Genomic DNA, 25478 nt, shown 5'->3' with positions numbered 1-25478 from the left:
GAGGATGAAACCAAAGGCAAACACAGAGTGTTTTGCCTGCAGCTCCATCCATTTATGTGACCACACTCCATGTAAATGAATTTAAATTAGAAACTGTGCAGGTGGTCGCCTGATATAAAAATGACATCACTGATTTACGGTCCACCGCCACGCGCCTTTCACTAGAGGGCGCTGCGCGGCTCTGTGGATGACGTCAGACGTACGTAGTAGGAAGACAACGGAAGTGCTGCTGGCTAATCACATGCTATGCAGTATGTGCTACCTGCTATTGAAGTATTTAACAGAAAAACTGCAGCGATGCCTTTTTAGCCGCGTTTGACAGTCTGTGTGTGGAAACGCCGCTTTGTGGCGGTTTGTCGCTGAACGAGTAAGTTACGACAGTGTCGACAGTGTCATTCCTCTCTTAGTGTTGGTTCAGCTAAAGCTAGCCAGCGAGCTAGCCTGGTTTCTAAAGCCCGAGTTAAACACTAACCTAATCTTTGGTCTTTATTCGTTACTGATTGTGACATTGTTGCTTTCGTTAACTCTTAATTATCCATTAATTTCACCGCTGTATATGTTTTATTTAACCATCTTAACGTTGCATCATAACGTTATTCTGTTGCAGAAGCTTTCAAAATAAAGTCACGTGGCTCTATGCGAACATACAAATATCCCAAATAATATAACAACTATAAATGTGTAATTACTGGGGAGTGTTTGGTTCTCAGCATACTGCAAACAGCAGTTTAATATTTCATTCATCGACATTCATACTGAAATCTGTTTGAAAAGCCTCGTCTCTCAAATCTCCAACAATCTAAATTAGGACGGCTCCAGAAAAATAAACATAAAAAGATCATATTTTCACAGAAAATAACTAATAGATATATACCGAACTGAATATAATATCACGGGGATTAGTATTTTCTGTCGGGTAGGTATCTAATAAATGTATGCATTGTACTGAACAATTACAACTTTAAATTTCTATGTGTTTGAACAGAGTTTGGTGAAACCTTATAGAAGATGTGCATCAGTTCATGTTGTTGTGCTGCTCTAGGCTGAATATCATTCACCCTAAACAGAGACATTTCCAAGCCGCACCAATGTCTTCTGGCTGCCCACCCCAGTCACCTGCTGTGGCAAAGTCTGAGGTAGCAATAGAGGGAGAATGCCCACTGCTGGCTGCCACTTTCGCCTACTGGGACAACATCCTGGGTCCACGAGTGCGCCACATCTGGACACCAAGGGGTGATCAGCTGATGTTCCTCAGCGATGGAGAGGTCACTTTCTTGGCCAATCACACACTTAATGGAGAGATTCTGCGTAGCGCCGAATGTGGTGCTGTGGATGTAAAGTTCTTTGTACTGGCAGAAAAGGGCGTCATCATCGTGTCCCTCATCTTTGATGGCGAGCTAAAGGGGGACAAGAACACGTGTGCCTTGTCCATTATACTACCTCAGACGGAGCTGGCCTTCTACTTGCCTCTACACGCCATCTGTGTGGAGAGGCTAAAACATGTCATCCGCAAGGGACGCATTTGGATGCAGAAGGTACCCTGCTATTCCCACTGATCTCTTGACTTTTCATTCCTGGACTTATGCTTAGTATTCACACAAGGGTAGGCAAATTATTAACCTTTCCACTCATAAAAGGTATTTAAAGCCTTTTCCCACCTTAGTTCCTGATTCCAACAGCATATTAAGTAATCTATCACCTCTGTTTTACTCATTTGGGATTACAACAACATTGGCAGGATAATAAAGTTGCAGTCTCCTAACACAGAGGAGTAAGGTAGCTAATTGTGTTTGAGAGCTCCTGCAGAGGAAGCTGGTGTGGAGGTAATAATAGTAGCATACAAAATGAAGTGACGCACAATATACAAAAAACAAAAGCAGCTTAAAAATACATTGCAGGCAATGCTGTATGGGCCCATTCCTCAATCTGCTGCATTCTGTATATATTTATCACATCCCTGTTAGTTTTATTTTTGACTAGTGTTCCTTTCGTTAGACAGCTCTTCCTGATCTAAATACTTTAGTAGATTTGGATTTTTTGGTAATTTTTTTGGTCCTCTGTTAGTTCTGTTGTGTTACCTTGTAAGCCCTGATACAGTATTTTCTTGTCCTGGTTGCTAAGGCTGGCTGTTGTCAGTAATGGCACTACAGACACTGATCAAAATGTGTTTCTTGGTATCTGTACCTCTTAATGTCAAAAAATCATGAAAGTAGGTTTTGAATCTGTAGTCACTGTCATAATCTAGTTTACTAGTTCAGATGGATCCTGGCTGTTTTTTTTAAGAATACCTGGCATTTATAGTAATAGTAAATAATCTCCTACAGACTTTGATGGATTTTGGAAGGCAGTACTGACGAGAAAGCACATTGCACGTCATCAGTCGATGTCTGACTGTGACATCATTATTATTATTCATATGCATGCAGCTCAAATTTATCTGAAATCGTCACATTGTTCATAGTTGAATATTTTAAATAAACACAACAAGCATTTTTAACACAGAGCCCTTACATTTGTTCTTGTTAGTGTGCCCAATATATGTGCACATGAAGACATTCTTACATTAAGTAAATCTTTTACTATATCTACATGTATATAGACCTGGATAGATAATTGTGTTGGCATAGTATGTGGTGCACAAAATACTTTAAAAGTTAGAAATCTTCACCATTGGTCCAAGAAGGGCCAGCTGCCTTTAGCATTTTTCTGTTGCTTCAGTTCACTGTTTCCTCTTTCCTTTAACTTCAGGGCTACAACATCATTTCAGTGCTGAGCCTGGAAATTGTCCCCATCATGAAGCTGTTGGCCTCTATGAAAACACATAGTGTGCCAGAGGATATCGATGTAAGCAACACACACACACGCACGCACACACACACACACACACACACACACACACACACACACACACACACACACTCCCATGTTCTCCTACCTGATGAAGGTGGCTAAGATACACAGTCACATGTTAAATTTTCAACACTTCAGTAGATTTCACTCATTTCATGTTTTCACTTGGCCTCTGTTTCTGAGAGGTTTCTATTATCCAGATTCTCAGATGCCTAGATCCCCACTCAGTGGGATTCAACACATTTGTTCTCTTCTGAATATGCCAGTTAAACAAAAAAAAAGAAGCTCTCTAGGATCTTTCTCTGCATGTGAGTGTTTTCCACACTCTCATACAATGATGTTTTTTACTGCTTATTTTCATGGTAGTGTCTGCAAATGTGCCCATCAGCACTTTTGTCTTTGTTAAGCCCAATTTTTTATAATGACTCATTTGTATCGCTCCTGCTGAGTAGATAAAAGACACCGTGCTAAATGATGATGACATCGGGGACAGCTGCCATGAGGATTTCCTCCACAAGTAAGCACTCCGGCACGAGCAAATGGAGACAGATGATGAACAATGCCCATTTAACACCCATCAACCTTCCAATGATGAGTAATGGCTCTCCACTTAGCCAAAGTTTCCTCCAGAGAAAGGATGAGCATGAAATTGCTGTAAAGTGTTGAAAGCCCAGAATGTCCATCCCAGCAATAAAGCTCCCAGTTGATCAGAGTTTTGACAGGGTTAGCGCAGCATCCTGAGAAGATGATAGCACCTGTACATGTATTTACTTCTACAGGATACTTATAGCTCATGCCTCAATGTTTTTTAATAGAAAGAAAATAACAGACTAAATGCATATTCTTTCAGATCACACAAAAAGTTCAATTTAGGTGTAGTCAGGCAATTTTTTTTTTTTAACCAACGTAATAGTTAAAGTATGAAAAGGTCAGAGTATGAGCTAACCCACATGAACAAAAAGGTAAATTTAAGAATTTGTAAGCAGATGAAACTCTCAGAGCCAGTTATCATCTTACTCCCTCCTCTAAGTAAAATTTCCTAAACGTTTTTTTGGACAGAGTTCCTCTGTTTCAGTCATTATTCCAAAAAGCTGTCATTAGTAAGTAGAGTAATGCTAATGAATCTAATTGGCTCTAATTTGCATGTCTTTGTCTCTTTGGTTCAGGGCCATCAGCTCTCATCTGCAGACTTGCGGCTGTTCAGTAGTGGTTGGAAGCAACCCAGAGAAAGTAAATAAGGTAAATTTCTTGGATTAGTGGCTGCACACAAATGAAATTTGTAATGCATGCAATTTCAAATGGTTTAAAGCATGCTCTACAGTTTGTTCTGAGTTTAATGAGGCCCTCCTGCCCATTTCCACCCTGTTACTGCATGTGTCAGTATTTTGAAATGTAATTCTGTGTTTGGCAGCACAGTTACTGCTGAAAATGTTTCCAAAACAGAAGTTATGTGAGAAAGCATGATAATTAAAATGAAGGAATATCTGAATTAGAAAGAGACACATTAGGCATGCTCTACAGTAGATGGATGCTGTAAACCATTTGCCAAATAATTATCAGATGTGTACACATCTTTATGCGTGTGTTGTTGTTTTTTTTTTTTCATAAATTTACACAACCCATATAATGCCAAAAAGTTGCATTTGTGTCACGGTTTATGTTTTATATAAAGTTGAATACACTCTGCAAAAAAAAAAAAACTTGTCTAAAGTCTTCTTCAGGTAAAGAGTTAAACGGACAGATCTGACTCTTTTCTTGCAGATTGTGAGGACGCTTTGCCTCTTCCTCACCCCAGCGGAAAGGAAGTGCTCTCGCCTCTGCAAGGCCGACTCATCCTTCAAATATGACACAGGCCTGTTTGTTCAGGGGCTGCTCAAGGTATCTCACCAGCTCGCTCTCATTAAACACTACCATGTGAGGCGAACGTGAGTCTGGTTGCTGTTCTGTTATGTCTGCTTGTTTGATCTTGCCCCGTCTGTTGTTCTGACCTGGTTTCTTTTCTATCAAATCAATGTAATAAGACTTTTTTTTTTTTTTAATACCCCACGTAAGGTTCACATCTGTTTCAATGCATTGAGGTTTTTTTGTTTGGTTTCTCCTGTGTGTTACTGCTTAATGTGAACATGCAGCACAATTTTCTACAGTTACTTGGTGTAGAATTCTCGACGTCAGCAAACTTTAGGGTTTTCGGGAAATTTTCATGTTAGCTACCCCTGTTTTGTGAGGCAGGAAGACTTCAATATGGCACACATGGGTCATGTTGTGGAGCTCATGCAGGATCTTCCTATAGATTTCCACATAAAACGCATTTAGGGAACAAATGGAACTTGCCCAGGGAGAAAGGATATTATGAGCTCCCTGCGTTCCAAAAGTCAAATTATTTATTAATGCTTCTTTACATATACATGAGACAGACATAGAATGTTTTGGTAAGCTATTCTGATGTTCATCTTTTATTAATTGTATTTTTATATATGCACAAATGAAGTCCTAATAAATAATTTTGCTTTTTGCTTGAGAAGCTTCCCATTGTTTCTTCTTAAAGGAACAGTGTGCATTGTGCAGTTGGGAGGGAACAGATTTCTTGCACACTACTCAGGATAATATAAACACACTCAAAAAAAAAAAAAATCACATGAGGTAATAAGTATATTAAAGGGGTATGCTGATTGTCAGTATGGGACTCCCCCCATTTTTTTTTTTTCTCAGGACTCCACGGGCAGCTTCGACCTGCCCTTCCGCCAGGTGCTCTACTCACCGTACCCGACCACTCACATCGACGTTGACATAAACACAGTGAAGCAGATGCCGCCGTGCCACGAGCACACGTTCAACCAGCGGCGCTACATGCGGTCTGAGCTGAGTGCGCTCTGGAAGACAGACAGCGAAGAGGACATACCTCCTGATACAGTCATCCACACTGATGAAACCTTCACACCTGACCTGTAAGTCACACACACATCTGTGGAGTGTTTTACCTGGAAGTTATAGTTCTATATTTTATTCTGTTTCTATCACATTTCTTTTTTTTATTAACAACCACTTTTCCTTTAAAATGCTAGTATAATAACCACTTTTCCTTTCTTCTTAGGAATATATTTCAAGATGTCATGCATAAAGACACTTTGGTGAAGTCATTTATAGATGAGGTAAGAATGCAGTACATTTCCTGCCACCGTATTCTGTATTGTTTCCCGTGAAAAAGCTTCCAAACAAGTTCAAATAAGAGAACGTTAATAAAGAAATGTGAGGCAGGGGGTGCTATGGTTAGTCCTGCAACGAGACAACAACAGGCTCACAAATAATATGCACTATAATAACAGTCAGTTTTATTGTCCTCATTATCATCATCTAGAAAGAAAATGTGAATAAATAAATGAAAGAGAAGCAACTTCCATAATTATAAAAGGAAAAAAAACATACTCATTATGCTAGGACAGTCTGCTTACATTAAAGACAGTCCTTAAGTATTTACTTCATCATTGCAAATGCACAAACAAAAACATAAATATGGCAACACCATAACTGCTTCTGCTTTGAGCCAAATATGCTGCTGCCGTAGTGTGTGTGTGTGTGTGTGTGGGGGGGGGTGTGGGGGGGGGTCATTTTTGTCTCACAGTGACATGATGGAAATGATTAAAGAGTAGACATGGTCCTTTTCATTCCTGCTATGTTCTGTTGGTGATATTGAAGTTGTTTCTGTATGAAATATTAACAACGCAAGTGTCAGTAATGGGAGGAAGTGAAAGAATCCGGACTGGTTCAGTTTCAGTTCAAATCCCTAATGTTCTTACACACCAAGCTGAGCAGTATTTACAGTCTCGAGTATCTCAGTATTATCTTAATATTGTCAATTTTTGAGTTAGCAAGCCAATCTTTGCGCACAAGCCCAAAAACGGCATTCCCAAAGTAGAACAGCCAGTGTATTCAATCCTTTTTGGTTACATTTATGAACCTGGGGCTGTATTCATAAAAATTATAGGAATCCTCTCAGAGAGTTCCTAGCTTAGCTTAAAAATGTTTAGCCAGGAGTCTTAACCTAAAAGTGATTTAGCACCAATCTTAGAGCAACTCTGAGTGAGGAAACAACATGGGGGAAGAACATTAACCTTTTTGTGAGTGAAAGGTGTGAATGTCCAGTGGAAACAAAATAAACTGTGTCACAATATGAGGTTCTGCGCTCTGTGCTGTACTAAATGTTTGTGTGATCATTTTTATGATGAAAAATTGTGACAAGACCTGAAGCATTTTCCCAGTTGCCAAATATCTCTGTGATGACTTTCATTTCTGGAATGGTGGCATGTTTGCACAGAGTAGGAGATAGGATAAGATTGGATAAACTTTATTAATCCCTGAAGGGAAATTTGTATAGTCTTGTAGCAAGAATAAAACATAGTAAGTAATAAAAGTAGTAACAAATATGAGCGCATCTGTAGTAAGATTAAACACAAACATTATTCCTGCATGATCTGTAACGTTTGGTTAACTCACTGTCATTTAGAGTGTCCAGCATATTTGTTTTCCCTCTTTTCGTCTTTCTGGCGTTGTCTCATCTGCTTAAGAAACTCCTTAGCCTTAGACTTTTTTAAAAGTCCTCCTCCCTACTCCTAACCATTTTTTATCCTAGGAGCTCTTTTAAGGGTTAAGATTCTTCATGAATAACTTTTATCTTTAGTACAACCTATGCCTAAATTTGAAGGGAAATTGTTGGACAAGCCCACAATTCTGAGGAAGTTTCTTAAAATTTGAGCACTAGGCGCTACTCTGTGCACTAGAATTGTTTATGAATTTTTACTCTTAAAAAGTCTGGTTTATTTGTCAAACTGATCTGCTATTTTGCCTGTAAAATTTACGTAACATTCTTTTATTTGTCTCCATCCTTATTATAAAATGTGCTGTTAGACTCTAATGCGTATTTGCATGAATTTGGCTCAGCTCTTTTGTTTGCTTATCTGTGGGATATCTCTTTGTTTTTTTTTACTGCTGTGCATAGTATATTATTGTTCAAAGTTGCTGATTCACAGGCTTGAGTGCCTTGTTATTAAACACAGGCCAGGACTTGTACCTTGCCACAGCAAATACTTGAAATGTGTGCTCCCGTCTCATTGATTCAATCTCTAGAGCCCATAGATACAAAAGATTAGAAGCTATTCCCAAAAGTCAGAACCCATCATCCATTTCCATGAAAGTGCTCCCAGAGTTGTGGTTACAGGTTTTTATGGTGACAACAGCAGTATGTTTTATTCTCAAGGTTAGCGCAGAGGAGGAAGGGGTGTGTTGTTCCGACAGTTTCAAGCAGAGCCGTAGCCTGGACTACTAATTGACATCTTGTGTCCTACCCAGGTGTTCATGCTGAAGCCCGGCCTGTCCCTGCGGAGCACCTATCTGGCCCAGTTCTTGCTGCTGCTCCACAGGAAGGCCCTCACACTGCTAAAGTACATTGAGGACGAGACGTAAGAGCTGTCACTAATAAGACTTTAATCCAAATAACAAAAGGGATTGCCATGGGGAAATAGTCCACTGCACTCACACACACTGCACCACAGGAAGAGTCACATAATCTAAATACCAGAGCGGCTAATTGACTTTTGTTTCCAGCCACCGCTTTTGCATTGACTTTGTGTTGCAGCCACTGACCTTGCTTTAACAGCGATATTCACAACTGCCTCCCCATCATAGGACACATGGCCAAAAATGCCCGGCAGCCTTTCAGTCTGTGGCCTGATATAACACACTTTCCTAAGTTTGGATTCAAAATAGTCCCTTCAGTGTTTTTCTGCATCTGTTAATATTGTCTCTAGGGTTTTGCTGGGGTACAACACACAATGATAGGAAACTGACAACATTAATTCCAGTTGAGAAACTGCTTAGTTTTGAAATACATCTAAATTGTTGTTATGTAAATGGACAGTAAGGTTGCAGTGTGAGATTTCCAATGCAGAAAGTAGTGTCCCTGTACTTGCAGCATCCATGCATAGAAATGCATGGAAACATGGCAGAGTAATTCTGATTCATCTGAATGGAGGTGTACATCAGACACTCAATGAATAAATGAAGATGAAGAGCAGTATGTCAAAGACAGAGTGAAATATGTGGTCAGATTACCATGCAGAACTGTCGTGCAGGTTACTTTTTGCAGGAGAAGCAGTGTAAAGAACACTGCACTGTTTTTGCTGAGCAGTAGAAACAATTCCTATGATCAGATGAGTCATACCTCATCCTGCTCTGGAGGTGTGTTGAACAATAGGTCTACAAGCGAGGAGTGTTTTAGCTTCTGTTTTGTTACTCCTAATGCAATAGGGTACATAAGGAATTTTTTTTCATGTTCAGTTGAAATGACAAATTTTAGACATCTGATGTTACAGTAGTGACACCACAGATATAGGAATAGCATCCCATGAAATAATGGATTTCACACTTTAGATTTTGTATAATATTCACAAGTGAGTGAATGGTAGGTAACAGATGGCAGCTATCCCATCTATGAGACTAGAAAGAAATGGAGCATAGGGTTTGAAGCAGTGAGGGAAAGTTAAAGCAGAGGAGTGGCAGGAGAGACATGAGGCGAAGTCAGTGCATGAGTCAAATGACGTACTGCTACTTATAACTCATTCAAATTTGAACACACAGATGCAATATTGATATTCTTAGATTTAGTGACTTACACTTCCTCACAATGACATTATCCTGTGCGTACATATCCATAAATACAGTTAGAAATCACAGAAGAAAGATGCTCCTTGTACTTTGTAGTGTTGAAAACACATTTCTAACCTCCAGTTGTCCGTAGCACCAGAATATCAGACATGTTGTTCCTTGCAAAACTTATAACATGCTTAATATGATTGTATAAACAAAATACTTGGTTTTAAGGTAAGTAAGGTAAGTTTAACACCTTTCTGTGTGAAAAGAATAGGGGAGGCATTTGAATGATTTCAGTATTCCCCTCCTCAATTTTTACACTTTAAAAGTGAAACACCCCACATTATGTATGTATGTACAGTACAAAAGAATAGACTGTAAGTAATGTGGTACCTTGGCACTTTTGAGGTTATGGGAAAATATCATAAGCGGTACACTTATCTTTATTAGGTTCTTGCAATAGAGTGTGCAGATATTTTGATCAACAACTACATATGCAGAGCAGAATTAGGCATATGGATTGATCAAAAGGAGATGTATAAACACTGCTTTGATAAATCCATGGCAAAACTATGAATAATTAAAAAAAAATCAACTGATCAGTAAATTATATCAGCTCTAATTTGTATATAGCGAACGATTCCTGAAATTGGTGAGTCAGGCTCACATGGCATGATGTTAATGAAGATGATTTGTGTTGGGAAGAAACTGGGATGAAGGGTCTGGTTGCCTAGCGACACAAGGTGATGAATCCTCTGCATCATCCCAGAATGACAGCTTCCCCAATCTAAACAGCACAAGAATAATGCGTTGAGCAAGAAAATGCTGTAAAAGCACATTCCCTCGCAATCAACACAGCTCAACTTCTGAGCAACTCTGCAGCAGCAACAGAGATGTTTTCCCTCATTATCTTCCCGATCAATGTGCTATGCCATGTTTTTATGATCATCAACTTTTGATGGCCCCACACCGTTAATGCACCTGATTTAAACAGTCCCCCAGAACACACATCAGCAATAAGTGAGAAACCAACAAGGTAGATTTATCCTATACTAAATCCCCTGAATTACCATCTTTGTTCAGTTTCTTGTAGAACTAGAAATAATTGTATCTCTGGTCATGCTCTAGGCCATCAGGGTTACAGTAACCACCTTCTGACTTTGCACCAGATCCCTCGTTTTAAGCCCCAGCAGGTTATCTGAGACTCTGCAGTCCTACATGTTTTCAGCTTCCTCTGTGTTTTTTACAGCACCCTCCCTGTGGCAACCTGCTCATTGCTCCATCTGTACTTGACTCATCTTCTTCTCTGCTTCCCAACAGTGAACTTCCCACCACTAGCAGTTACTCCCTGTTTGTTCTAGTTTTTTTTCTCTAGTTTTGCAAAACCTTGATTTTCTACTGTTTATTAAAGATTTGAAGACTAAGCCCAACTTCTTATTTATTCTGCATAATTGAAAAAAAAAAAATTAAACTAAGAATATTTCGATGTCCTGGTACAGACTTTTCTCCTATATAAGTTATAATGTTGGTCAATGTCAGACTTGTTCAGCTTTTACATTTAGAGTCTAAAAAATAAGGAATTTAACATAACTGGAGATTGATTGTTCAAGATTTATGAAGAACTTTTGCCAGTATTTGCACTCACTGAATTTATCTAACACTATGTAGAACTAACTTGATGACATAGCTTTTCATATTATGCTGGTCTTCTGCAAGGTTTTAGGTGGGAAATAAAAGCCATATCCACTGCTGAACAAAGTCATTATATGCAACATTAAAGTTGAAAGGCAATAATACAGAGAGAAGGATTTGCAAGAATCAGTATGGTAGCACTTCTCTCTTTACGTCTGCCCTCATGTCACTCCCATAAAGCTGCTGGATCACAGACTGGCACGATCAAACCTGCTCTTCCTCTTCTCTTCCTCATCCTCACCTCATTTACATGTTTTGACTTCAGAGCATCACATCCACTGTGGTTACACATATAGCAGCTTCTTATATCTGTGGCATCTTAGACTGCCAGTTTAATTACACGCCTCCACTAGGATTTAAGAAAATCTTTTTTGAACAACTGAAAGTTTGAGGAAGCACACACATGGGTTTGGAAAGGTTCTTGAATTGTTGAATGAAAAACAGTAATGACAACAACAACAACAAAAAAATGCATTCATACTAAACATTTATACACCTAAAATTTTGCACAGAAGAAATTGCTAGCTTTATTTTGGCAACTACTCATTCATTTTGTGTCATCTATGCCAGAAATTTCAAAGCTGCACTATTAAATCCATAATTTGTATTAAATGACTATGTGCGATATGAAAGGTGTTTGTACTGACAAACCCATAAGGATTAATAACCCAGCTCTGTTTTCAGTGGAAAAGCTCTATAAACCCCATGGTTCCTTTTCTTGCCCAGTAACAAACAGCAAATGTAAAACCATAGCAACTAGCTGCTGATCATAGTGGATTGTTTATCAGCTAAAAGACCCAGATATTTCCCCTAGGAGGTAGCAGACACTAAAAAGATTACCGTTTTTCCGGACTATGAGTCGCATTTTTTTTTTTTTTCCTCTCCTCTGGTTTTTCCTGTGACTTATATAGTGAAGCGACTTATTAGTGTATATTTACTGCCATTTGTTGAGTAGTCACTAATGTAAGATGGCACTGTTAACTTAATTGAAGATATTATCCCACTGAAAAAAGTAAAAACGCTTATGTTCACTCTAAACCCTTAACTCCTAGTGTAACACGAGTGAAAATGCTGCCCAAAAGAAAGAAAGAAAGAGCTATACTGCAGACATCAAGCTACAGGTAATAAAGTCTGCAGCTGAAACAAAGTTTGGACTGAGTGTCAGCATTCAGTCAGCCTCAGAGAGGAGGAGGAAATGCCACTTCATCTCCCTCCACCCTGATGTTGACACATTTGTTTAACGTTACTTGACACGGATGAATGAATTTCGTAATGCACTTCTGCTTGTTGTTGTGTCTATGTTCTTAATAGGCTAATTTAGACTATAATTAGTATAATTAGAAATGAGAATTATACACCGAATATATGGTTTTTTTCTGTTCAACAAGGCTGATTTTGCTAAAAGCAACTTCTACTTTGGTGCAAGTTATAGTCCGGAAAATATGGTAAAAAAAAAGATAAATATAATCTAATGCTAAAAGCTAAAGGGAAAAGAAGAGTGAATATTAAAAATTGGCACAAACACTAAATGTTAAGTTTATAAAGAAATTCTGTCTGTGTTGTGTTTACAGTTTGTTATACAGTGGCCAACCAAGCAGTCAATGCAGGTGTGTGAAGTCAACTATAAAAAAGTTGATTTTGAATTTCAGGAAGTAGGTAAACATATAGCACAGTATACAGAAGGTATTTAACCTGAGCCAGTGCATCAGACATGACAGATAATGGGCATCTTTATTATTAGACACGGAATGAGGTCTATACACAGTCTGTTAAAAATAGTTTGGAACATCTCAACATGTATTTGTCTATGTGGGACAGTGCACAATAATTGACACTGACACTGTAACTGTGCCAGCTAACTTGCACCTGTAGTCCCATCCATGTCTAATACACATTCATACATATTGATACCTATGGGAAATTTAGAGCCACCAGTCAGCCTAACCCGATAAGTGTGCATGGACTGTGGGAGGAAGCCAAGTAAAGCCTCACAGACATGAGGAGCACATGCAAATTCCACACAGAAGGTGACAGTGCTAGCTGCTGCGCCAATATGGCAGTAATTTATGAATCAATATACATTTTATAGATGTTAAATTTTTTTCTGATTATACAGTAAATGTTAAAATGATGAAAATGTTACGAAACATCACTGTGATTTTACTTTTCAAATGTGTGAAAGCATTATAGCAGTCTTGTATATGGTATTGTTAGCAGCCCGAGGTCTAAGGGCACACTATTTTACAGGTGCCTTGACAAGATTGTTTATGCTCAGTTGCCATCCTGCAGCAGCATACATAATTCATTGTGGCATGGTATTTCTGTGCACAGCTGTAACTCAACTAAAGGATAATGCAAATCCTCTGACCTGAAGTATTGCAAGTTGTTAACAGCCTCCCTATAATGTCTTTCTTCCCTCCCTCCACAGGCAAAAAGGAAAGAAGCCGTTTCAATCTTTGCGCAACTTAAAGACGGACCTGGATCTGACGGTGGAGGGAGACCTGAACATTGTAATGGCTTTCGCTGAGAAGCTGAGGGCAGGACTGCACACGTTTGTGTTTGGGAAGTCCCTCTACACCAGCATGCAGGAGCGAGATGTCCTCATGAGCTTTTGACTCCAGTCTTTTCCAGCACTTTATGTATTAATTGTTAATGGAATCTTTTTTTTGTTTGTTTGTTTTATTGTTAGATGGAAAGCATGTACACGTGTACTCGTGAGACAAAGCAACCATCAGCATGGATATCTGTTTCTGCTTTGCTGCAATGAAATGAGTGCTTTGCTTTCCTTTTGTGTCTTATTCAAGGCATTAATTTTAAAGGCTAATTGTTACTGCTGTTATGAGCCATTAGAATTAAAATTTTGATATACTGCTGTGATCAACTTGTAAGCATAATATGAGTTTAATATTTGTAGAAGACTTAAATTATTCTCTGCGGGATGAGTCATTTATGTATTCTATACCTTCAGTTAATAGAGGGTCTGTATTAATTTATGGTATTAAAATTGGCTGAGGTATCCACCAGGACGTTAGCAATTAAATTTAAATTATATTTATTAAAACATGCCTTTATTAGTTTTTCACTGCCTGTGTTATACAGCCTCAGCCATTGAACTTTGTGAACTGTTGTAAATTCAATTAAGAAACATGCATGCTGAGTATGAATGGTGCAGAACAGGTGACATTGCACAAAGGTCGCTGAGTAATCATAAAATGCAGCCATTTCATTTCAAACAAAGAACAAATGCAACCTCAAATGAAATTTTATCGTAAGCACTCCTGTCGTTTGGGTTATCCAGCTTGAATTTGCTGCAGTTGAAAGTTAAGCAGTTTAGTTCATGTGCTTTGTGTGTGGCTTCCAAAAATGCAAGTGATTCTTACATAATATAATAATAAGTACCATTACAACATATCAACATTTACATACAGGCGATGTTCATCAGAGTGTAGTCATTACATATGCATTAAATAACAAATGATTTTTTATGTTTTCTCAATTTTCTCCCTTTCTTTTATAATTTATTGAATACTTTGATTTAACACTGACCTTTTTTTTTAATTACCAGTGTGCGCACATGGGTTAATCAAAAATAAATGCTGTAACAACAAACAAAATGTTTACACTGTTTTCAGTTCTTTTAGAATTGATCAAAGTGATAGATGTATAGATGTAAAGTCAAGTAACCTCCTTAGGAGTTGACCAGCCCAAGCTCCTCACGACGAGCTCTAAAGCTGAAGTTCCCCTGTTATCAAAGGTCCAGTTGCCCTCAGATATCAAGCAAAGCTCTGACTCACTGTGTGATGTGAAAAGGTTCTTTATGGTTCTGATGTCAGCATAAATACAGATCAAACAATAAAACTAGAAACATAGATTGTTCTTATGAAACATTTTATCCTCCTTAAAAAGCTATAAGCTTATGTTAATTGCAGATCATTTTTATTGCTGGTTTAAACCTTTTCCAAAATGTCTTTGTATATTTCACAACATTTAGTCTTTAGTGTCCCAGGATCTGATACCGAAACCCTATAATGCAGATATACAGTTACATAGGCAGTGTCTCTCCACAAATTTAATTGAGGTACACTATGCATATTCATACATATCTATGCCATAAATTGAGTGTGCTGTTTTATTTACGGCTGCTGGCAGACAATTAAAGGTCCTTCTCTATTTTTAATCCTGTGGCCAGAACTTACTTAAACATCACTCTGATTTCTTCTGGCAAGCTTAATTTTGGCTGACCAACTATCAAAAGACAATGCTGGATGCTTCTTTTACTAAAAGAATATTTTACTTGATGTAAACTACTGTAGTTACATCATGTAACATCTGGCAAATGGTTGTTTGTGTCCCGGTGGAGGTATGTACTATGCAATAACAGCAGCACTGGGTGTAAATCAGCCTTGAGAGTACACCAGCTCAATCAATTAGATGCATATAATCAGTCCAGTGGGGAGCTGTGTCTATAAATGTAACCACCCCTTTATGATATAGATGAATAACATTGAATATAATGCAATAAATAGAACTGGTCTGTGGGGTCAGGCAGTATTAAGACTTAAAAGTAGAACAGTAGAATCATTGAGGTGGAAATAATTACCATCTTCAGCTGAGGCAGTTCATGAGCTGTGGAGTCTTCAGAAATCTGATTACAGTTTCACTGAGATTATCCATAAATGATATCAGCTGTGGAAAGTGCTTTCTCTAAACTGCTGGCTGAATAATGGCAGCTTGAATAGTGAAGTTTGTCTATAGTTGCCTCCAGCAAGAAAATTATAATTAGGTGTCCTCTGGAGGGTCTTGAACTGCTGCATATTTAATGCATGAGTTGAATGAATAAAGAGTGAAGGAGCAGTTAATCACTAATAGAATATCTGCATCGACTGGGACCTCCTTCGGGAATTTGGTTGAAGGAAGCTTCAGAAGATGGGGGGAGAAAGGGTTCATGTGAGATGTAGTTCCTTTTACAGACATTGCTAGAATAGTGTTGCTCTTGTGGGGACAACAAAAAAAAAAGGCTTTAAGCCTGGTGTTTGGCACCTTTTCAGTGAGACGACTCCTACATTTTCTTCAGGGAGACTTTGTTGTTGTTATTGGAGGAAGGCATGACAGCAGCTTCTTACCTTACACTGTACCCCAGAGTTCAAGCAATTCTTAGAGACAACAAATTGATATGTACCCTTAACTGTTTTTTGGTGCATTGGACATTCACTTGTCTTTGAATAAAACAGCAGATGCAGTGTCCTCTTGTATTCTCCACTTTAATTAACTTGCATTAAGTTGGGCATTTTAGGTGTAGCACTGACAGAAGCAGCTAAAAATTCTCAGAAATATAATTGTAGATTACGTGTCAAATGGACACAGCTACAAAAATAACTCATGCTGGCGTTTTGCTGCAACAGCACTAAGGGATAGTGGCAGGGTTGATCCACCACTTTGGCCCAGACTGAAACAAGCATTGGATGCGATGAAATACTATATAGAGATTGATGATCATCAGAGGAGCAATTCAGCACCACCATGAAGATTAAATTTTTTTACTGAGAACACAGGTAGCAAAGCTTCGATTACCTGTGTTAAATGCCTCAACATCTGCTAGTTGTTGAACACAGAACATTCATAAGTCCCAGATGATGAACATTTTGTCAGATAACACTTGTTTGAGAAGAGCCTTCAATAAAAAATTAAATACAATATTCACAACAAGAAAGTGTGAACCAGGCTGAATATAAAGTGGTGTTTTTTTTTGCTGGCTGTTTTCAGGGACACAGCAGTCAGTTTTTATAATGTAGCCCAAACAAGTACCATGCTAATGACTCTTAGTCCTACAGTATGTGGTGCCTCTAGCACTACATTTCACTGCTTCAGCACTGAACCTTCAATTCCCTACTGCCCCAAGGCCTTGTTTTACTGAAAGAGATTTGGATGGAAATCTGCAGCCATGTTGCATCATGTGAAATTTCCTACAATAAATAGTGAATCCATTCTGGGTTTGTGCAGAAAAGAAACTGATTTACAATCCTAGGCCACATCCGTTTTGATGACTTTCATTTGATGACACAAAAAGCAAAAGTGAAAATGTCAACATTAATCACAAACTTCAGCAACTTTGATTCTCCAGCATTCTGATTCTGAAAATGCCTATTTTTTCAAGTAGCTTATGTATATGTGCAAATTAAAGCAAAAATGATTTTTTCTTCTTTTATTGTATCAAATTGTATTAAAATAAAAATTATAAAATGCTTTTATTGTCTTCTGACTTATCTTTTACTTTTTGACTGGATTTGTCTATGAATTAGTTTAATTATTTTTCAAAAATTATATGTTTTTTGGGGGGGTGGTGGTACTGTGATAAAGTTAATGCAAAGACAATTAAAAATAAACATGAAAGAAACATATGAATGTTATCATGGTGTGAACCACCAAAACAAAACAGCACTGCTACAAATGCTACAAAATACTAGAAAAACTGCAAAAACGTTCGTGTTGATAGGTAGAAAATTCTGTCTGTCAACTCTGTACGTGGCGTCGCTCACGCTTTCATTTAATTGGTCAGTTTCTGACTTGCCTTTTTTCTTATTGGTTGATTTTGTCACCGCTGGCGACAGATCAGGAAGTGATGTTAAATGGCTCTTTGCCAAGTAAATATTCACCAGAGGATGCTAGCTGAGCCCGTGTCGGAAACGATAGAATCACAGCAACTCCTGCATAACTGGAGCAAAGATGAAACCACTTGCTTTATCGAGGACAATAAGGTATTCTGCGATCATTAAGAGACTTGTTTTCACTGTTTGTAAAACGGAAAGTAATAGGGTGCGGCCTGTTGTCGTTAGCTTGCTAGCTCACTGCTAACGTTGTGATATTTAGCTGCATTATTCCCAAGCTAAAACGTCCTTGTCCAAGAGGCTGCTGGCTTCACTGACCGGCTCAGCAGCTTCTTCTAATAACATTTCCAACACCAAACAACGAAACACCTTAGGCTGCAGCTCGTCACTGGAACATAACTAATGCTCAGGAAACGAGTCAAGACATGGGATTAGCTGGGTGTGTGGTTGGTTTAAGGTAGTTATGGCTCTGCGTGTCTGGTCGCATATTAACTAAAGTCTATAGGTAATTTATCCCCTTATACACTTTATCTACCTTATATGTAGACAGAGAAATGATGTCGGTGATAGCTTTATCACTTAAAATGTACACAACGCTTCATTATGTCTCATATTAAGCAACACACAAGTCAACACAATACCGAAAGTGCTCCTTTGTCAATTACCTGTGTGCCCAATAAGCGTTTGCAGCAACCCCGGCCAGAATTAACTAGGTGTTCTTGTATATGATAGGCAAGGTCAGATTTAAGATAATGGCCAGAGGTTTGGCGCAATGAGCAGGGCTAATGTCCCAGACATATTTGTTAGACTGCGTTAGTTCCGCTGTGTGTTTTCAGTATGGATGTTGTTACAGCGACATCACTAAATATCTTGGCAGTTTGTGTACCTGTGCTGAGAGGCTTAGTGCCCAGGCATGCTTGTGTGGTGGTTGCCAGACAGAAAATATTATCCACTGTTAAGAAAGTTGTGGTATTCTGGGAGCATCACTAGTAGCTGACTATGCTGGAAATGCTTAATTTCCCCACTCTGTTTAATCTAAGGAACCACTTCTAAACCAAAACTAAAAACACTCAAGTTACAGGGAACTGTGATGAGTCATTTTCTGGGATGGCAATGTCCGTTATATTAATATCGAAACTCATGAGATGAACTGTCCTTACAGGAAGGTACTGATCCTTACAGGTTTACTGAGTCCCAGTCAGTCAGGTTATATAAAAATCGTGGTGAGGTAATTGTGTTTATGCTTTCAAAAACTCAGGTACTATATTAGTTATTTAAACTAAAGTTGACCACACAAATTAGCATTTACCAGTGGTGTTCAAAGTACTCAACTTCATTACTTGAGTGAAAGTATAGATCCTCCTGGTCAAATATTAGCAGTGCCTTGCTCAAGGGTCTCACCTCAGTCATGGTATTGAAGGTGGACAGCTATTCGCTTTGTGCCACCAACAATTCCTGTTAGACCTGAGACTCGAACCTGCAATTTTCAGGTTACAAGTCCAACTCCCTAGCCATTAGGTCACAACTGTTTACTGGAACAGCATAACTAGAGAAGTGTTCATACAGAATCACTAAATGGGAAACAGAGGAAACTTTCTTTAGTGTAAATTCATTAATGGACCAAACGGGGACTAAATGTCTAAAATAGGTGTAACCTAGGACTAAACCAGGCCTAACCCAATTCTAAACTGAGATGAATCCATGTTAAAATCAGGACTATCCAAACAAAGACTGAAGGTAGCCATAGTAAACCAGTTCTGAACTAGGTCTAATCCATCCATCCATTTTCTTCCACTTTTTCGGGGCCACAGGTCAGGGCAGTAGCCTAAGCAGGGATACCCAGACTTCCTTCTGCCTGGTCACTTCCTCCAGCAAGTCTAAAAGTAGCAATGAAAATTAATAAATGATTAAATATCAAAGTACCACCAGGATGTGCTGCTATACAAAATTTAATATGGTGAATAGACAAAAGCACCACTGTTATTTTACATAACTTTTCAGCAGAAGTCACTAGGATTTAAAGTTCACATTAGAAAAACTAGCAACATATCTAAACATTAAACTGAAATGACACCAGGGCAAAATCAGGTCTAAACCAGGACTAAGCCATTACTGCCATGTACAGCACCAATTGCCTTATCTGATCTCGATGTAACCTGTATGGCAAAACCAGTGGGACAAACCTTCTTCTTCTTCTTAGCATGTTTAGTCACCACTTACTAAGTGGTGACTAAACAACAAACCCAAAGTGCCTCAGAGAGAGTAGGACTAGCACCTGGCAAGTGGCTGGTGTTAAGTGTCCTATGAGATCCATTAAATTACAGAGTATTTGAGAAATTTGTATTAGAGAAATTTAGAAATTGCGTTACTGTATGAGTGAGGGTGCTGCATTCAGCTACGCTGGTTTTCCAGCCAGCTTTATTTAAGATGTATTAGATGAGGATTTGTGTTTGTGTGTGTAACAGTATTCAAGCATTTTGACTCTCAAGCATGGCTGACTAGGATCATAGTATGCACGCTCACACGATCACTCACAGACAGACACAAACATGTGCAGCAGCCCCCTGCCACACACAAACAAAATAATCTTTCCTGTAGGAGCAAACTGGCCTCATGACTTGCACATATTGTATAACATATATATATATATATATATATATTGTGTTTTGTGCATAAGACTTAAGTCTCTTGTCCACAAATTGGACCAGTCTAGTTCATTTTATACTTAAATTAATTAATAGCATATTATTATATTATAGCATAATAGAGTATAGCAAGCGCTGTGAGAAGGCAAGTATGCTGTGTTGTTTAATTTTATTTTTGTGTCAACTATTTACGCCTCTTTTACTTTTGCACATTTTGCGGAAGATATAGCTTGTCATTAGATATACTGAAATTTTCATCCAACCATTCAACCATTACTTTGTAAGGAAATGTTTTGAACATGTGCATATTCACTTAGAACAATTGCTTCCTTTTATTTTATATAGCTAATATTGCCCTTTGCATTATTTTTTTTTCCTGTTGCTGTTAGAAATAGGTTGGCATAATTAGAATGTATGTCTCAATTTATATTAGTTTTTCGCATGTTGTTCTGGGGTATCTGCAGGTCTTGAAATGTCATAAAACGCATTGGTTTCAGTTGCTTCTTTTCCAACTCCTGCGTAATAATTAATTGATGATCTTATTAGGAATTAATATTACATGCAGCTAGTCTGATATAAATTAATTCACCTTACTGTTCTTACAACAGTGGTTACAATGCTATATTTCAGGTTAAACAGCTTATTGTACTTACTAAGTCTTCTTTTATGCTTAATGAACCCTGCAGTAACTCTGTGTTTGTATGATTTACAATGTCTTCAACATTTTTTTATTTAGGAACTATTTTATTTAGGTTTAGATGGTTCTACCGCCCTGAAAATCATTTGCATTGCCCATTGGTACACTTTGTCCTTCTTTACTGTGTTTTTCCTCCCATGTATTTTTGTTCCTATGCCATAGCAATAAGTTGACATTTGACGTTTGACGTTTTGGTTTTAGACATCAGACTGAAAGCCTGTAGCCATGGATGGGCATGTTCCCAAAAACAATGAAAGCACCTTCCCTAGCTACGTGGATCTTGATGACTTTCTAACCAAGCACAACTCAAATTTCATCTGGCTCCTCGTGGGTAAGAGCTCTGCATTTGCACAGTGGGATGAATATCTAGAAAAACAGATATTTTCTTGAGGCTTTACTGACAGAACTGTCAGCGCTGATTTATGTTGCTGTTTAATGGCCTGCCTGTTTTATTGAAGATATGCAAACTCCTATTTTAAACCAAAATAAAATTATTGTTAAAGTACCTCTTAAAGTTATTATTAAGTACTCTATTACACAGAGTTTTGTTCATGTAATCCAGTGGGGTTCAAATATTGACTGTGTTGATGTTCACACAAGGATAGCACAGTATCAGAGGCATAGCTGTAGCTCATTTGGCAAATGATAAGGACAAATTCAATAATTAATGTCCATTTATGTTAAGTTCTTTTGACAAATATGCAATAATGTTAAATCAATTAAAGTTTGTTGCATTGAGGTACACAGTATAAATATAAACATATTGTTCCCAGTGTGTTTAAGAGCTCAGTTAATGAAAGATTTTTACCTTATTTGCTTTTAATCACTTAGTCATCCTGGCTGTAGCTTCACTTCATTGTGATTAAATTGTATTAAAGTGTGACAAATGGTTTCTGGTTATTGCTCACTCTAGTTGTATGTCAGCAGGGTAAAAAGATTGCATGGCTCACAAAATGAAGCTGGCACATTCTTTGTGTCAAGCTCATTGTGTTCAAAGGATTAATCTTTGTTGATCTTATAAATAAAGCCATTCACGTGTAAAAACAGAGTTTGACTGTACAGAGGGGGCATTAGTGATCATACTTAAAGCAAGAATTTTAATTAAAACTGAGCTTCAGTTACCTTGATATGTCTTTTACTGACTGAGTACCATGTTGTGTTTTTCTCTCTCAGCCACCATTCTGTCCTGTGGATGGATCATCTATTTAACTTATTACAACTCCCGCAACATTGGCCTCATCCTCACCCTCATCATCAACAGACTCTACAAAGATGGCTACATTCACATTGGTGTGTTCATAGGGAGCTTTGCCACGCAGTGATGAATAGGGAGGCAGAATGCTGCCAAAGCGTTCACTTCGAGGCGTTAACTCCGTCTGCTGAATATTTCATGATGAGCCAGGTTCTCTCAGTGATTATCTCCACAGAGCCGGAACAGCCAACTGCAAACAACACCAAATTGAATTTCTTCATATAAATGACATAAGAATTCATTTAGAAAATATCTGGAGGTTTTAATCCAAACGGAAGTTTATCATTGTTTTTTAGCAAGTGATAAGGTGCATTGTCAGGTGCATCTGCTCTATAATATCACACTAAATACACCACGAAGAAGCAGAACACATCATGTAGATGCTCCTTTGTAGTGTGATATGTGTGTGTTGAACATTTTATCAGCAAATTGTCAAAATCATACATTTATTTAGCTTAACTTTAAGGTGACAGAAACCTGCAGCAAACTGGCTGTGAGTAAATAGCAAATGCAAGAGTAATTACCAAGACAGCATTACATTTTTAGTGTCTCTTTTCTAATGTGTAATTACAAAGAGAGTAGTCATTTTAATTGATTTGGAAGCTCCAAAAGGGGTTGATCCACTGCTAAGGTGATATCATATATCAAAAGCCTTTCAAGACCACAGACACTTGGAAATAAAGAGAAGCAGAAAGCTTCTTAGTTCCTAGTAACCAGCACAGTGTCTTGCTTAGCAGGTTGGGACATGCTTGAAGCTGCATCACTGGCAGGGCTAAGTTTTTTTTACAGGGAACTACAGATCAAAACAGGCTTTCTAGTGAGAGGACCTTTGACCGAGTTACACATCCTGTCTTCAGTCAGTCATGTGGAGACTACCAGAAACAGGAAGTGTCAGCTGCAATGATGATAGTTGGATGTGGTCACCCGTGTGTCATGAATTATTGAAAACAAAGGGAAGACTAGAGCCAAGCAAACAATAAAAGAAAATCATGGTCAGTTGGTTGTTTTTCTTGCTCACTGACCCACTTGTAGTGCAATTAGAGCCTAATTATTTTTTTATCAGTACTAAGAGGCTTAATGATCCCAGCAGCACATGGATGAGCTTTTTTTTAAAAAAAATATTGCTTATGCAACCCTCTTATTGCATTTTTATGGTGGTCATTTATGATGATATGATAATAGCAGTGTTTCTAAGGAAAAATCTGAACCTAACATTGTATTTGAACACTGCTCCACAGGCTCCTTCTCCTTCTCCGTGCTGTCAGGGAAAGTCATGTTCAGAGATGTCTATTACATCAACCAAGACATGTCTATCAGGTATGACCAGCACTACACACTACACTGCTTCTCTTCTGTTCCTCTGTGATCTTATAGTTTGCTCACTGATTGTTTTTTTTTTTTTTTTAAATGTGGCAGAGTACAGGATGGCTTCCTCATATTTCGTTGGTGGAAAATGTATAACCCAAAACAAAAACAGCATGGTGAGTTGACTGTGACTGTTCTTTGGATACGCTCTGTAAATAACTTTTTTTTTTTTTCTATATATGAAGAACTAAGGAGTTTGTAATTAGCATTTTATGACAAATGCATTTGATTTTTGCTTGGCTTGAAAATAGGTTTATTTGGATCAATCAGCAAATTATTTTATTAATAGTACAAATTAGAGCTGACACAGTTAGTTCATAGTAAATTACAGGGAATTAATCTGCCACAGTTGATACCTAATTGCTTTATTGTCTCCTTTCATGTCACCAGACCCAAAGGCAGAGACCAGGCTTTACGTGACAGTTAACGGCTTTGAGTTTCACGTCTACAATCGCACTGATGTCTACGCTCGACTGCAGGAAACATTTGGACTGGAACCCACACTCCTAACACCAAGAAAAGATGAAGAGAGGGGACGAGAGGACAGAAACAAGACTCTGGAAAGGTGTGACCAAAGGCCTCATTTTAAAGCTGTTTTTTTTACTTTAAGATGGTTAACTAGATGTAACTAAATATTAGGAGTAATATTTACCTTAAGAAGTTATAAGAATATCTCTGGATAAATTGTCTAGTTTTGCTAAATAATAAAGAAATGGAGTAGTAAACAAAATGTTTAAATGCCATAGTTTTTATTTTAATGTTTGTGCTTCTCAAGTATGTCTGAAAAATTACTAATTACTGAGTAGATATTTTTTTATTTTTTGCAATCAAGGAGTGCAGTTTTCTTACACTGCAGTTCACCATTGTTTAAATTACTACCAAAGAGCAGCTTCAGAGATGTGGATGTAAGCGCAAAAACAGGAATTAGTAATTTTCCAACGGAGAGGATTGATGAAGGGAGATTTGATGAATAAGCTGCGCTTCACACTTCCTTTACTCTGTCTCATCACAAAAAGTGTTAGGAGTATAGGTACAGGAGAGAGCTACTGTCATTTCCCACTGACATCCACATTTATTGTGTTGACTGGGAATATGGCACTACTAAGCTGCTGTAAGGCTGAATGTCTTCTGGTCATTGTACAGTGTGAACATCAAAGCAGAAAGTCCTGACCCCACATCGTCTTGGCGCTCCCTCATTCCTGTCATCAAAGTTAACATCAGCACTGTGAGTACCTCAGTAATTCAGTGTATGAAAGTTGGCCAGGGGGTCTAAGTGAGGAAGAACAGTTCACCTTTTAAACAAGTCTTGAGGCTGTTGTTTAGAAAAACAAGTCTTTATGAATGCCAAAAACTTCTTTAAGGGACCTCACGTGTTTGCTCTCCTGTAGGGTCGTTTGGCTTTTGGGAACCACCACCTGCCCCAGACTTTGTGTGTGAACTTTGAGGATGCCTTCCTGACGTACGCCACAAAGCCTCCATCCAGTCACCTCGACCAGTATATGCACATTGTTAAAGGCTCTCTGGAGAACGTGCGTGTCATGCTGGTTCCCAGTCCACGGTATCTGGGCATGCAGAACGATGAGTAAGTCCTAGTAGCTGAAACGTTTTACTCAATAATTAATAGTTAGTTAAAGCACGCTGCTGGAGAATCCTTCTTTTCTCAAAGGCTGGTAGTTCAAAAAGCTTTTCTATTTAAAGTAAGGGTGAAGCTCATATAACAGAGTAAACAG

General features: G+C 38.2%; 2 protein-coding genes across 16 annotated transcripts in view; both read left to right on the top strand.

The window, feature by feature from the left end:
• Nucleotides 1-204: 204 nt before the first annotated feature.
• c9orf72 (C9orf72-SMCR8 complex subunit) lies at nt 205-14417 on the top strand. Of its 4 annotated transcripts, none has more exons than XM_026293959.1 (10): nt 205-367; nt 1068-1535; nt 2749-2844; nt 3303-3367; nt 4017-4089; nt 4612-4728; nt 5560-5795; nt 5942-5999; nt 8194-8303; nt 13613-14417. In XM_026293959.1, exons 2-10 carry the CDS (start codon nt 1089-1091, stop codon nt 13797-13799), a joined length of 1389 nt encoding a protein of 462 aa, XP_026149744.1. In that variant the 5' UTR covers nt 205-367; nt 1068-1088; the 3' UTR covers nt 13800-14417. The 4 variants fall into 4 exon arrangements, with proteins under 4 accessions (XP_026149744.1, XP_026149669.1, XP_026149584.1 ...); XM_026293884.1 differs by having other exon boundaries at nt 1043-1535; XM_026293799.1 differs by having other exon boundaries at nt 986-1535.
• A 3383-nt stretch (nt 14418-17800) lies between these two features.
• kiaa1109 (KIAA1109 ortholog) overlaps nt 17801-25478 on the top strand; it is a 62127-nt gene continuing 54449 nt past the window's right edge. For all 12 annotated transcript variants that reach the window (XR_003294843.1, XM_026293419.1, XM_026293205.1 and 9 more), the window contains exons 1-8: nt 17801-17939; nt 21333-21462; nt 22305-22421; nt 23622-23700; nt 23800-23864; nt 24139-24313; nt 24892-24973; nt 25137-25330. Coding sequence is in view for 11 of the 12 variants with exons in the window: in XM_026293419.1 (XP_026149204.1) it covers nt 21357-21462; nt 22305-22421; nt 23622-23700; nt 23800-23864; nt 24139-24313; nt 24892-24973; nt 25137-25330 (818 nt within the window). In the remaining variant the exon portion in view is untranslated. The remainder of the gene's footprint in view (nt 17940-21332; nt 21463-22304; nt 22422-23621; nt 23701-23799; nt 23865-24138; nt 24314-24891; nt 24974-25136; nt 25331-25478) is intronic.

This window comes from Mastacembelus armatus, chromosome 22 (assembly GCF_900324485.2).
Source record: "Mastacembelus armatus chromosome 22, fMasArm1.2, whole genome shotgun sequence".
NCBI classification, from domain to species: Eukaryota; Metazoa; Chordata; class Actinopteri; order Synbranchiformes; family Mastacembelidae; genus Mastacembelus; species Mastacembelus armatus.
Note: the sequence above shows the minus strand (reverse complement) of the source record. Positions and strands in the feature narration are given on the sequence as shown.

What these genes read in the sequence shown, in the direction of transcription:
- c9orf72 (XM_026293799.1), top strand. Translation starts at nt 1,023, where the DNA reads ATGTTGTTGTGCTGCTCTAGGCTGAATATCATTCACCCTAAACAGAGA. An exon ending in GTGTGCCAGAGGATATCGAT is followed by an intron (nt 2,845 to 3,302) that starts GTAAGCAACACA and finishes CCTGCTGAGTAG; the next exon opens with ATAAAAGACACCGTGCTAAA. An exon ending in TTGTTCAGGGGCTGCTCAAG is followed by an intron (nt 4,729 to 5,559) that starts GTATCTCACCAG and finishes TTTTTTTCTCAG; the next exon opens with GACTCCACGGGCAGCTTCGA.